General features: G+C 39.4%; 1 protein-coding gene across 1 annotated transcript in view; it reads right to left on the minus strand.

Annotated features, from left to right (window-relative positions):
• The window catches only part of CRYBG3 (crystallin beta-gamma domain containing 3), a 96,196-nt gene that overhangs the window by 7,555 nt on the left and 75,743 nt on the right, over positions 1-12,898 (minus strand). Inside the window, exon 18 of the mRNA XM_037525671.2 lies at positions 2,711-2,850. Within this exon, the coding sequence (XP_037381568.1) occupies positions 2,711-2,850 (140 nt within the window). The remainder of the gene's footprint in view (positions 1-2,710; positions 2,851-12,898) is intronic.

Here is a 12,898-nt window from a genome sequence, read left to right on the forward strand (position 1 = left end):
TAGTTCTATTTTTTTTTTAACAGAAAACTCAGGGATGACTAGAGAACCCAGTAGACCGGGGCTCAGATTTAGATTCCAATCATGATTCTGGTTTCCTGACTTTCAAAACACAAGGCTTCTGCTGAAAAGTTCTTTGATACATTAAATCTTTTTCACACCAGTTTATATTCAAAGGCAGACCAGCATTCTTGCCCCGCCTTCCCCTCCCCCCACCCCAACTCTGTTCCCCAGTTGAAAAACACTAGTTGTCTTTCCCACTCAGGCTCCTCATCTGGGCCTCTCCAGATACTTCCATCTGCAACTTCACCAAGGCCACTGAGGACAAATTAAAATTATTCATAAAAATCTCCAACCTTTCTCTTATTTCAAGGCCCGGCTCCTTCACATATACTTCTCAGTACCCTGGCAGCCTTCAACTCTAGCCAGTTACAGAGTGTGCGGGGCCCTCAGGTGAGTTGGAAGTCTCAGGACTTAATGGAACAAGGTCACATCCATCCCTTTCAGGATTGACGTGGGCTGTTTTTTATAGTAATGACAAATTGAAGTTGCGACAGGATGGCTAACAAAATGAAAAGACCAGCTGGTCCTTTTCAGAAAAGATTTGCCACCACTTTCAGTGGCATGCCAGTTCGGTGGCTATAAGGCCGGCTGGCTGTGGAGGGTAAGCTGGAAGCACCTAGGGGATCCAAAAGCCTCGGCAGAGCTCACGGTCATCATAATCATGTTTTCTGAAAGTACCGCTGAAAAACAAGGTGGTGACCTGGCTTGGTTCAAAGCACCCTGTCCCCCCAAAACAAGATTGGGTTTGCCCAAATTGGGAAATGGAACGAGATGGATGAACGCTTTCCTCCTACCCCTTCCTGCCTGTGCAGATTTATGCCACTAGATTGATGTAGCATCAGGACAGCATGACCCTGGAGAGACTTACCCACCTCAGCAGCTTTGCAGATTCTTTAGGCAAGGAAGATTCCGTTATAAAATGTAGGGAAGATTTTAATAAACTATACCTCAATCTATATTGATCTAAATGAATTCCACAGTTGAAAAGCTGCGTGGAATGTGCCTTAAAGCATGACCTTCATTACCATCACACCTCAGAGATCGGGAATAATGAGCTGGGGGGAGGGAGAACAAACACAAGCAAATGAGCCTTGGCACTGAGGGTAGCTGACCGGGCACTCAATAGTATCCTTTGAGCCATCTGTAGCCGAGGAAACTTCAAACAGCCTTCACTACTTATCTGGACCAATTCTATTAGTCCAGGACCGTGAGCGCAGGTAGATAATAAACTAAGGAAATGTCAAGGTAAAATGGCACTGGTTTCTTTAAAAGAATGAAATAAATTTTCAGAGATGAGTCAATAACTATCATTTCTACTTAAGAATGTAAAGAAATGGGTAAGAATGCTATAACAAGTCATGTATCACAGGGATGTAGAATTCACTTTGAACAGGTTTAATTAAGTGGTAAATATACTGAAAGAGGATTTTTCTGCTTACAGAGATCAATTTATAGTTCGTAAACACCAAGCCATGTGCAATGCCTTTCTGAAGAATATTTAAACCACAATACTTGTAAATAAAACAGAAGCCACTTGGGCCTCCCCTGGTGGCGCAGAGGTTCAGCGGTTGAGTGGTTGAGCGCAGCCTCTGCGGCGCCTATTTGATCCCCGGCCACCGGTGAGGGTCCCACATGGCATGACAGACCTCTCCTGCCACACCCGCTGCTCCCCTCAGCAGTGTGCTTCGGTCCTTCTGCCTGCTCTGCTCCCCGCTCTGGCTCTGGTGAATTCTCTCACCCTCCCGCGCTTCTGACTGTACCCAGTGCTTGTATAAATAAATAAATAAATAAATCCTTTTAAAAAAGAAGAAAACAGAAGAGTGGAAAAAAAAGTAAAACAAGCCACTTATTTTAATAGTTGGCTTAATTTTCAAATCAATTTCTATTCTTGGCTTTCTCATTATCCCTAGTCAGGCAAATTGATTATCATATAATTTGTCATGAGAAATAAAAACAGTAATCTTTGTATTAATTACCAAAAGCTATGTGTTCTTTTAATTGGCTTGACACTGAACCACCAACCGTACAGGCTGAGATTCCACTCTTCAGAGCCTGACACACAGACCATCTAGAAGCATCACCACTTCAACTTTAGGGTCCTCACATGCAGGCCTGTGACCACTTCTGCAGTTGTGCAACTTCAATATGCACCTTCACACTTGACATCATTTTTCATCTTTTTCAAGTGGTCTCCCCAGCTTGTTAAAGTGCAGGCCCCACATAACCTGAATCCACCCCGACTAAATGAACAGCAACACGGAGAGGCAGGCTAGACCAGCCAGGATACTCTGCATGAAAGTGAGCACCCTGAGCAAGCAGGTCTAGAATAAACAAAATCAGAATACAATGAAACACTAATAGTCACTTGTCTTAAGCAGGCAACAGGTCTCAATGGTTTCGTTAGGTTTCCCCTATGTGGAAAGTGGGCTCAACTGGTTCCAGTCATGTGGCTGACCTCTGCCACATGCTCTGAACACATGGCACCCCCTTGCACACTACTGCATGCTGGACGTGGCCCCCAGTCTTGTCTCATTTAAACAGAAACTCACATGAAAAGAGAAACAGTAAAAGCGCCATCAGACCAAAAAAACCAGCAGCGATGGGAGAATAAAAAGCAGGTGGCAACACCAGGGAAGCCTCCTGTACTTACAGTCCACTTTTCACCCACACAGACTGGGTGTAGAAGTGCAGGTCCTTGTTCAAAACAGAGTTCACAGCCTCTTCTAGATGTAACTCTCTTCCCTCACAATGTTCCAAAGCAAAAAGGCTGATGGAGGGTTCTTCAAAAACCTAGCAGCCCAAAGAGAGAGAGAGAGAGAGAGACAGCATCACCACAGAGGGTAGCCAGACCTGAGTGATTTCAGTCATGACACAGGATATACCCAGAGCCACTGTATTCTCAAATGCATAGTTTACTGCTGTTCACCGCTAAAGATGTACAGTCAAAACTGCACTGGTAAGATTAGTCTAGTGATCATTTTTAGTCACATCTTTGTAAATTGAAATAATCAAAAAAGCAATCTTCATAATAAAAACAGACACTGGGTTGCAATCACGTTACAATCATGTTGTGCTTGCTGTAAAACCTATTTCAGTCCTACTGATGATTTTGGCTGGCAACAGTAAACACAGACCGGAATGGCATCTCATTTCACAGGAGGTTCAGGGGCAGTCACTGAGAATCAAGATTTTATAGCACTAGGCTCTTAAAACATTCCTAGGAGGTAGAATAAAGTATTTTTAATGTAACAAAAATTAAGCCAGAATGCACAGGGCCAGGGGATTTCTGCATAAAAAGTAAGTAGTAGGTGTCTGTACACCAATGTTTACTGCCACATTATTCACAATAGTCAGGATAAGCAAACAGCCCAAATGCTGATGAATGGATAAAAAAGACGGCGCCTATGCACAAAGGAGGAGTATTCAGCCGTGAGACAGAACAGCCTGCCATTTGTGACAACGTGGACGCACCTTGAGGATGGCAGACTAAATTACATAAGTCAGACACAGACAGGTACTGTATGGTATCACTTAGATGTGGCAACTGAAAAAGATAAACTTGTAAAAAACCCCAAAACAACAGTGAAATAATAGGTTACCAAAGGATAGCAGGTGGGGGAAAACACGGACTGATGGCAATGGAAGGTTATCAGCGTCAACGGTAGCTAAGCTACAGAGAAGTAATGTACAGAGTGTAGACGATACTGCTTCGTAGTGATGTAATGACAGACTGCTGCGCAATCACATTGCAGTAGATGTTTGAAAGTAATACTGTAACGTTAAATTCACACAATGAAATGTCAAATTTAACAACAAATATTGTAGTTACAAAGTGATTCTATTACAGAAATGACAAAAAAAAAAAAAATCCTCACCCTCCCATCCCTCCTGTCAGCCAAGAATCTAATCAGGACAGCTCTCTTGAGGAGAGCCTGGTGACGAGCAGGCGGGCAATGGGCTGGGCTGCGAGCATGCTGTTGCCATAGAGAGCGCGGGGAGCAGCGCAGGAAACAGGAAAGCAGAGCTGGGAAAAGCTGAATGACGGGAGATGCGAGGGATGGTCAGAAAAGTGAGTCACTGTTTCCCACAGTGCGGAACCTCCAACTGCAACTAGTCTGTGAGTGGAAGAATTACTTTGAAAAGGATAAACCATGATTTTGCTGAAATAAAAGGAAAGACAGAAAGAATGCCGAGAAACTTCTGGGTATTTTAAAAAGGTGAATGTGTAATGTTCTCTCTTTGGTAAAGGTTACCTGCTGATCAGGGAAGGTGTGCAGTGCTGGCCAATAGAAATTTCTACAGTGGCAGAAATGCATATCTGCACTGCTCATGCACCTGCTGAGCACTTTTTGAAACATGGCTTGTGTGATCAAGGGACTGAATTTGCGTTGTGTCATTTTAATTTATTTAACTTTAAGTAATGTGGGATGCTAAGGTACTAGTGCAGGTTTAAGGACAGGAGGAAGCTGGAAAAAATGTAGCCATCACTGTGCCCTCAGACGCTATGCTAACAGGTGCAAGGGCTACCTAGAGCATTCATTTTCCTTCAGTAAATGCTAGTGACTGTGCCAGATTTAGGAATTCATCTCTAGTCACTGAGTGTCTACAGGCGAGATTAGGCACCTCTCCTGCTACCTGCAAAAAAAAAAAAAAAAAATTGGCAGCATCCCAACAGGTTACAGAAGAAATTTCTTTAGCAGAGTCCAGAACCACTTAGGTTAGAAATGTAGCCAACAGCAAACACTAAATTACTCACTGAAACTGGTTGCAGAAATGAAGGGGTAAACAAAATCCACAGATGAGCCATTGACTTTATTGCTGGACGTTTCCCCAGCATTTTCACCCTCAAGCTTTTCAAAAGAAGCATTTCCGCTTACTTCTTTACACATCTAGCTGCTAGGTGACTAAATAGCAAGGCAGGCAGACAAGCCAGGAGCCTGGACAGGCCCACAGTCAACTCCCAGCAACATTCTTCCCAGTAAAGTGCTGTGGTGAGTGACAGCCACGCTTAAGGCATTTAATGTTGACTTGATGTAACTTTCAAATTCCAGAGGAAAAAGAAATTAAAAGTTTACTATTACACTAACTTAAATGCTAATCATTATTCTAACAAAAACAGGAGCAGTGTACACTTTTCCTTGTTGAAGACACTTGACAAAGACATTTTTTAAAAGGTTGCCCTTATTCAAATTCCAACAAATTCACTCTCAGATTCAAGGAGAATTCAAGGAGGACATTGCATCTAGGGATTTACCTCAAGGGACCAATGAAAAGATTGATGGAGAGGATCACAAAAACTTTTCAAAATGAATATGCAAGGGGACAGAGAAAAAGATAGTAGAAAAATGAGAGACTATCTTGACAAGTAAGGGTCAGTACACAGGTGCTGAGAAACCCAGCATGTAAATGGGAAAAGAACGTAAACAAACAGCATCAAATAAGAAATATGACTCATGCAGAGAAATAGCCCATGTTCCACCGACAATAATGGGCTGACATCATGTGGTCCGGTCTATCAAACTTTTAATTTGAGAACATTTATTATTACTAAGTTTGATGTTATTTACCCTAGAGACCTGCCATATATTTAATGTCATTTTTCTCTATTTAAATTATTTTAATAGTCTTAAACACAGGTAAATTTAAAAACATGTTTGATTTATAAATCTACTCAGAGGTTAGGGAGATTATATGGGTAAACAATTGATAATGAAAGCAGGATGGTGAAAGCGGTTAACAGGTAATCATTCAGAAATAAGGAGTGCTGTAGAATATCTTACCTATACTATTCAGATATATTTTCCAAACATGGAATTAAGGAGCTAAAAACTATCAATAGTCTTCCAAATTGAAGATGATAATGTGATCAGAACTTTCCAAGGAGAACAGAAAAACTACCGGAATTTAATTACAATTTGAACTCTACAAATGTCTTGCCTCAGTCCACATTAACTTAGAAGACAGCCAGGCATTTGGGGTCAAGGCTCTTCTAAGGTAACAGGACATTCCTGCTGGATCAAGTCTAAGCCACGCAGAGTTTCTAAAAGGAGAATGTGATTAAGAAAAAGAAAATTTGAACAAATTGGATAATTAAACTTACAATAAGAAAAAAATCTTGGCGCAGCACTGTGAAGCTGTCTGTAGCCTCTGCAGCATGGATTCAATTCCCAGCCAGCCAGGGAGATACCCACATGGCGCAGCAGACCTCTGCTATCTCTCCCGCTGCTCCCCTCAGCAGTGTATTTCTGTTGCCTGCCTGTTCTGCTCCCTGCTGTCTCTGGTGAATCCTCTCACCCTCCTGTGCCACTGACCTGTACCCCAGGTCTTGTATAAAAATAAAAAATTCTTTAAAAAAAGGAAAAAAAAGAAAAAAGACTCCTTGCTTCTCATCCTATCAACTTATATTTTTTTTTCAATGAGAACAAATACCAAATTCTTTTAACAAAAAGTGTTTCAAGCATTTCTCATCAAACTTTCTAATTTTTCAGAATATCTATGCATAATTCCAGAAATATTAAGGGGAATAAAATAGCTCAATTAAATCATGCTATCAACTTATGTTTTAAATGGCAGTAATGGCAGTAGCTAACATGTATAAAACTTTGTGTCAGACACACATATATGTGTATGTATATGTACATATGCAACCATCTACAATCCATTATTTATAATTTGAAATCCAAAAATCCCTAAACCCAAGTTTTTGTCCTAAGTCAACTTTGTTAACAAAATCTGACCTGAATATTTACTAAAGTTATTCAATTTATGTAGCTATGAATATGTTTTGCTATAGAAATATGAGCGTGTTTAATTAGTGAATTAGTGGGTCCTGCCTGGACCCTTCTGAAGATTTTTTTTAATAGGCCATAAACAAACCATATTACTGTTCAAAATGTGTAAATCCTAAAGCCCCAAACAGATTAGGGATTATAGAATTGTATTCACCCATTTATCCCTTTGACCTGGGTGCTATTATCACCCCTATTTTACAGGTAAAGTATCAAGTCATGGGTCTGGCACAGTGAGCGGGACTGCTAAAATGAGTCTACACAATATGGCCCTTGAAGTTACATTCTTTACGCCTATACCAGGGTTCCAAAATGTCCTAAGTACCAGCGATTTTATAACGCAGACTCTTTCTGAGCGGTGGACATGGAGCACCTGACTTCCTCTCGCTCAGCTGGGTGGTATCTTCCACCCCTGTTCTCACCTACCCGGCCGGCTTAGCAGATATGCTCATGATCTGACTTTGAAGCTCTGAGAAGCCAGTGCAAACACTCTGCTAGCAGACATTCCCATCAACACATCTTCTATATAATTGGATAAACACATCTGTATAATTGGATAAAAGTTTTAAATCTAAGTAGCTAACTTTTGACATTTTAACAACTGTACAGACTTGTACTTTGGCACTGTCTAGTTCTTTGTGTTTCAAAACACTGCTTATATGGAAAAGGTGTTGACAGTGCCTCAGGATTATGGTAATTGGTTAGTTCTAAAGATAACATACTTTTATTCTGAACCTCTCTAGCCATCAGCCACGGAGAACAGTGGTACTGTACACCCCAATCCAACAATATCACTTACCCCCATCACCATTAAATAAACCATGGCTAAAAACAACAACAAAAATAAAGTTAATAAAGTTAACTATGGTCAGAAGTTAACTATCTTTCTAACTGGTCTTTTAATTTTTTTCCTTTTTTAAGAGTTATGATACATTTCAAAAGGATGAAATAATATATAGATGAATATGTACCCAACTCCCCAAAGCAATACATTTTACTGTACTTGAAAGAAATTTTATAAATAATACAGTCCACCTGAATTTGAACACACCCCTATATCTAGAAGTAGCCACCGCACTGAGGTTGTTGTGAATCTTTGCTCATGTTTTTATACTTTACTATCATTACGTGTCCTTTGGCTTTTAAATTTCACAGAAATGTATCTTAGCATAAAATCCTTTAGTAATACATACAGCTCATCTTCACTCACTGTAACTACCGTATTGCGTTTTTTCTTATACTAATGAGTTATAAAGCTTGTTTCACTCATCAGTGCTGCAACAAGTATATTACTCCCCCGGTCCCAATGTAACTGACACTCCTTCTGTTAACTGTGTATGAATAATTCCACTTCTCTGAATCCTCAAGTTCTCTCAATGAACCAAACCTTGGTGCTGTCACATTTTCAATGTTTGTATCGAAAGTAATGCAATATTATCTAATTCTTGGTTTAATCTTGGTTTAATTTACTTGATCACTAGTGAGGTATGGCCTTATAGCTATTTTTCTCCCTTCTGTGAACGGCATTTATATCCTCTGCTGAAAAAGCAAACTTCTAAAATTAAAAACCTTTTTTTCTCGGGGCTCCCTGGTGGTGCAGGGTTTAAGACACAGTGCTATGATGCTATTGGCAGCCACTGCAGCACAAGTTCGATCCCTGGCCAGGGAACTAGCCACATGGTACAATAGACCTCTCCTGCCTTGCCCGCTGCTCCCCTCAGCAGTGTATTTCAGTAGACCCGCCTGTTCTCCCCACTCCGTCTGGTGAATCCTCTCATCTCCCACACCTTTAGCTTACACCCCAGTTCTCGTATGCATAAATAAGTCTTTAAAAAAAAAACAACCTTTTTCCCTCACAATTAATTTGAAAGAGTTCTTTATAAGGGCTATAAATATATTCTAGCTTTGCCTTGAGGTGATAGACTGAAGTTGTTTTGCTACAACTGTTTAATGGCAATTTTTCGGAGAAACCAGAAGGCACTCAGAGAGATGGAGAGATAGAAAGGTTTATTCAACACACCTGCAGGCTTAGGGGATAGCTCCCAAAGACTGAGCCCCGACTAGCAGGAATGGTAAGATTTTAAACAGTTTGTATGAGAAACTTTCTATGCTTGAGTGACAGCTGGCAGCATGGGATATGAGGAAGCTTTATCGGTTTGAGCTTATCAGGTTTTATCTCTGGGCTCTCAATTCTATTCCAGTGGTCTGTGTCTGTTTTTGTTCCAGCACCATGCTGTTTTAATCATTATGGTTTTATAGTATAGTTTGAAGTTTGGTAATCCTCCCTCCCTCCATTTCTTCTCCTTTTTAGTCAGGAAAGCTTTCTGCCAAGCACTTTTCCAAGTTAGACCCATTTCAGACTTCTGACCTCCAAAACTGTAAGATACTTTTGTTGTTTTAAGCCACTAAGTTTGTATTAATTTGTTGTAACAAAATAGCTTGGCCTTTTACCTTTTTATTACTGGCTAGTATGGTTTCTGTTTATCCATACTATTTTCAGTCGCATTGGGATAGTTTGCTCTATTTTCTTCTACTTCTTAGTTTGTTTTCACATTAGGTTGCCACTAACCCATCTGGAACTTATTCATTTAGAATGAAACAAGAGTCTAATTTTTTCCATGTAAAAAGCCAACAACCTCAACCATTTCTCTAATAGTTCCTAATAGCCTCATTCATTGTAATGCTATTTCTGTCACCTTCCAAATTCCATCAGCTATATATTGGAGTTGTAGGAAAAGTCATGACGCATTTTTGCTTGAAAAACAGAAAAACTACGTCATGGCTTTTCCAACCTGAAAGGTCAGTTTTTATGCTATACTATTGCACTGTTGTATTTGTTTCTCCTTGAACCAGTACCTGTGGTCTTCATTATTACTGCTGAATAAAACTATATATATTTGGTGGAAGAAGTGAGCCTGCCTATTTAAAAAATTATCTTGCCAATTCTGGACCTTGATTTTTCCCAAATTAGTTTTAGGCTAAGTTGGTCATATTTTCCCACCCCACCCTAAGGCCCTAAAAAAAGGTCAAAGAAAATTGTATTTTGCCTCAAATTGTATTAATTTGTGGAAGACCACTTCTTTACAATTAGAGTCTTTTTCACTTAGTAAGATTATATGTCTCCATCTTTTTTCTTCTCCAATAAAGTTTTTATAATTTTCACTATAAAAGATTCACTTGCCTTGTGTTAGATTTATTCAAAGTATTGTAGAGTTTGTTAATTATATCTAGCAACTTTAAAAAATTCCTATTTACCCTATAATTTATCTGTAAGTGTTCCTGACAATTTTGTTTCTTTATACCTGTTTTGATTTTAATCTTATTAAAATGGCTAGAACTACTTACTACTTAATCAGTAATACTTAATACTGAATAGAAGTTGAGATAGCAGACCCTTGCCTTCTGCCTGATTTTAAAAAGGAAATGCTTCCAAAGATGCAACTATGTAAACCAACTGTACCTCAATAAACATAATTTAAAAAAATGAAAGGAAATGCTTCAAATGTCTCATTAGGAAGTTGATGTTTACTGTGAGTTTTTCTTTGCCTTCATTTTCAAAATGTACACACAATAGTTAATACAATTATTGAATGAACATGGATTCAGTGAAAAGTTTATTGTAAAAGAACTCTTCTACACTATATAAACTTATTGCTTCCTTTCATTCTGTGGAAGTATTTACAGTCTTCTATTTATAGTTGTGCCCCTTATTCAGTACTCTTGTACAGAATAAATCATTGTCTTGCCAATTCTTATTCTACCTCTTAAGATCGTTTATGTCATCACAACATAATTTCATTTGAAGTTTTTCAACAGTCTTTTGCTATGTTTCTTTTGCTTTGCTACTTGTTACTGCCAGGATTGAAATATGACTTCAAAGGAGGCTAAACATTCATGCCAAACCACCATGGAGATACTGTAAAAGCAATGAACAGACTTCACCCATAGAAACATAGTAGAAAAAGGTTCCACCTTCTCCCTCCCTCCCCCCCAAATTCTAGATAAATGCTGGAAATATTTTACTTAAATATCCCACTGGCTGGGCACTTAAATGGCAGGAACTAATTGAAAACTAATATACTACCTTATTTTCTTAGTCTATGTGAGTCCTAAGGTTGGATACAGTCTTTTTCATTTCCAGTCAGAAAAATATGCCCAGGGTACTTATATGCACCAAAACTGGAGGCTATCAAAGATTTGAAAACACCTGTTTCTGGCAATTTCTAAAGAATGGCTGAATTAACTGAGCTTCCAATAAATTGTTTTGCCCAAGGTCACATTAGTGAGAAGCAGAACAATAAACTATGCTTTTAGCTCCTTTCCTTTCCCTGTAGAATAACTATAAATTTATGTATCCATCAACCTCTGGAATGTAACCTATATCTGCACAGAGAAATCAGCCTGGAGGAAACTCATTTGCAAAACATGCGGATATTGTATGAAAATGAAATCTTAAGATTCCTTAGTATTATACCACAATGACCCTTAAGCACTTAATCACAACATGTCAAGGAATAAGGAATGCCAACTACAAACAACATGCTCAAATTTCTGCAATTTTAACTAATAAAAGCTAATTCAAAGGATTAGCTCATATATAAGTCAATTTAATTGGACAGAAACATTTCCTGGGTTGAATACAGAATCATTTTTGAATCACAGACATAAAAAAACTACTATTCAGTACTCACGATACTTCAGTACTCATTAATGTTTTACTGTGTTTGTAAAATGCCTCCACAGACATTTACTTGCTTAGCTCAGTGAGTCAGGAGTCCTGCAAAGCCTTTCAAGATGGTATTGTCATCATTTAGAACTATGTATTTTGCTTTTAGAGTTAAAACCAAGTACCTATATATGCTGGTTTGACCACTAAAAGTTGCTAAGGAAATTCCCTCCCCAGTAAATGCAAACTACTTTCCAGTTCCTGTTTCAGCCTTAATAATACTTGGAGAGATTGACTGGACCACACTCAGTTTTTTGTTTTTTTTTTTTAACCTATCTTTCTCCCAACAGAGGGGTGGCATTGGTAGCCACTTAGTATTTCCAAGTTGGTGTTTAAGAGGTCAATGAATGAGACCAAGAACTCTATTTCTGTCCTTGTTTCTCAGCCAAAACTCTATTATTAGCATGATACCAAGAATACTCTCTCCAGGAATGTCTAGTGAAATAAAACTACATGGCTTAGGTTGGAATCAAAGACCCTGAGTATGGCTGTCATCCCTGGAGTGAGCTCTGGCTAAAAGATCTGAGTCACTCCTATCTCCAAACCACCTCTGTATGAATCTCAGCTGTGACCAAATGTGCCCCTATGGTATCATTATAACTAACTAGACATCCTGAAAATATTCCGGATTCTCACCACTTCCTCTATATAGGCCTAATAACTGGAAACCCAACGCTGATGCCCCAGGTAGTGATACTGTTTTTTTTGTTTGTTTCTAAAGATTTATTTATTTATACAAGCACTGGGTACAGTTAGAAGCGCGGGAGAGTGAGAGAATTCACCAGAGCCAGAACAGGAAGCAGAGCAGGCAGAAGGACTGAAGTACACTGCTGAGGGGCACAGCGGGCGGCAGGAGAGGTCTGTGCGCCATGTGGGACCCTCCTCTGGTGGCCGGGGAGCAGCTGGGGATCGAACCGGTGCTGCAGAGGCTGTGGGCAGCTTCGCAACCCAGCGCTCAACTGCTGCGCCACCGGGGAGGCCCAGTGATACTGTTTTTCTCACATTTAAAATTCTGAGTAAATCTGATGGAAAGAAGCCATTTACACTATAATATCTGCCTCCAAGGCACCCCAGACAATTACACATGCAACAGGCAGGAAAACCCTAGTTTCCCCCAAATAAGGTTTGAAATCAATACCAATGGTGGTCCTTGCCTTAGATAGCATTGTAACTGACTAGCAGACAATTGTCATATGATTTATGCAAAAGAATAATAAAGTGATCAAGTTCTTATTTTATAAAGCAGCTATTACAATTATGACTGTGACCCTAATAGCTAACATTTATGAGTGCTCACCAGGTACTGGGCATTTTATAAGCATCT

This window comes from Talpa occidentalis, unplaced genomic scaffold, assembly GCF_014898055.3.
Source record: "Talpa occidentalis isolate TD23 unplaced genomic scaffold, MPIMG_talOcc4v2.1 talOcc4.4, whole genome shotgun sequence".
Lineage (NCBI taxonomy): Eukaryota > Metazoa > Chordata > Mammalia > Eulipotyphla > Talpidae > Talpa > Talpa occidentalis.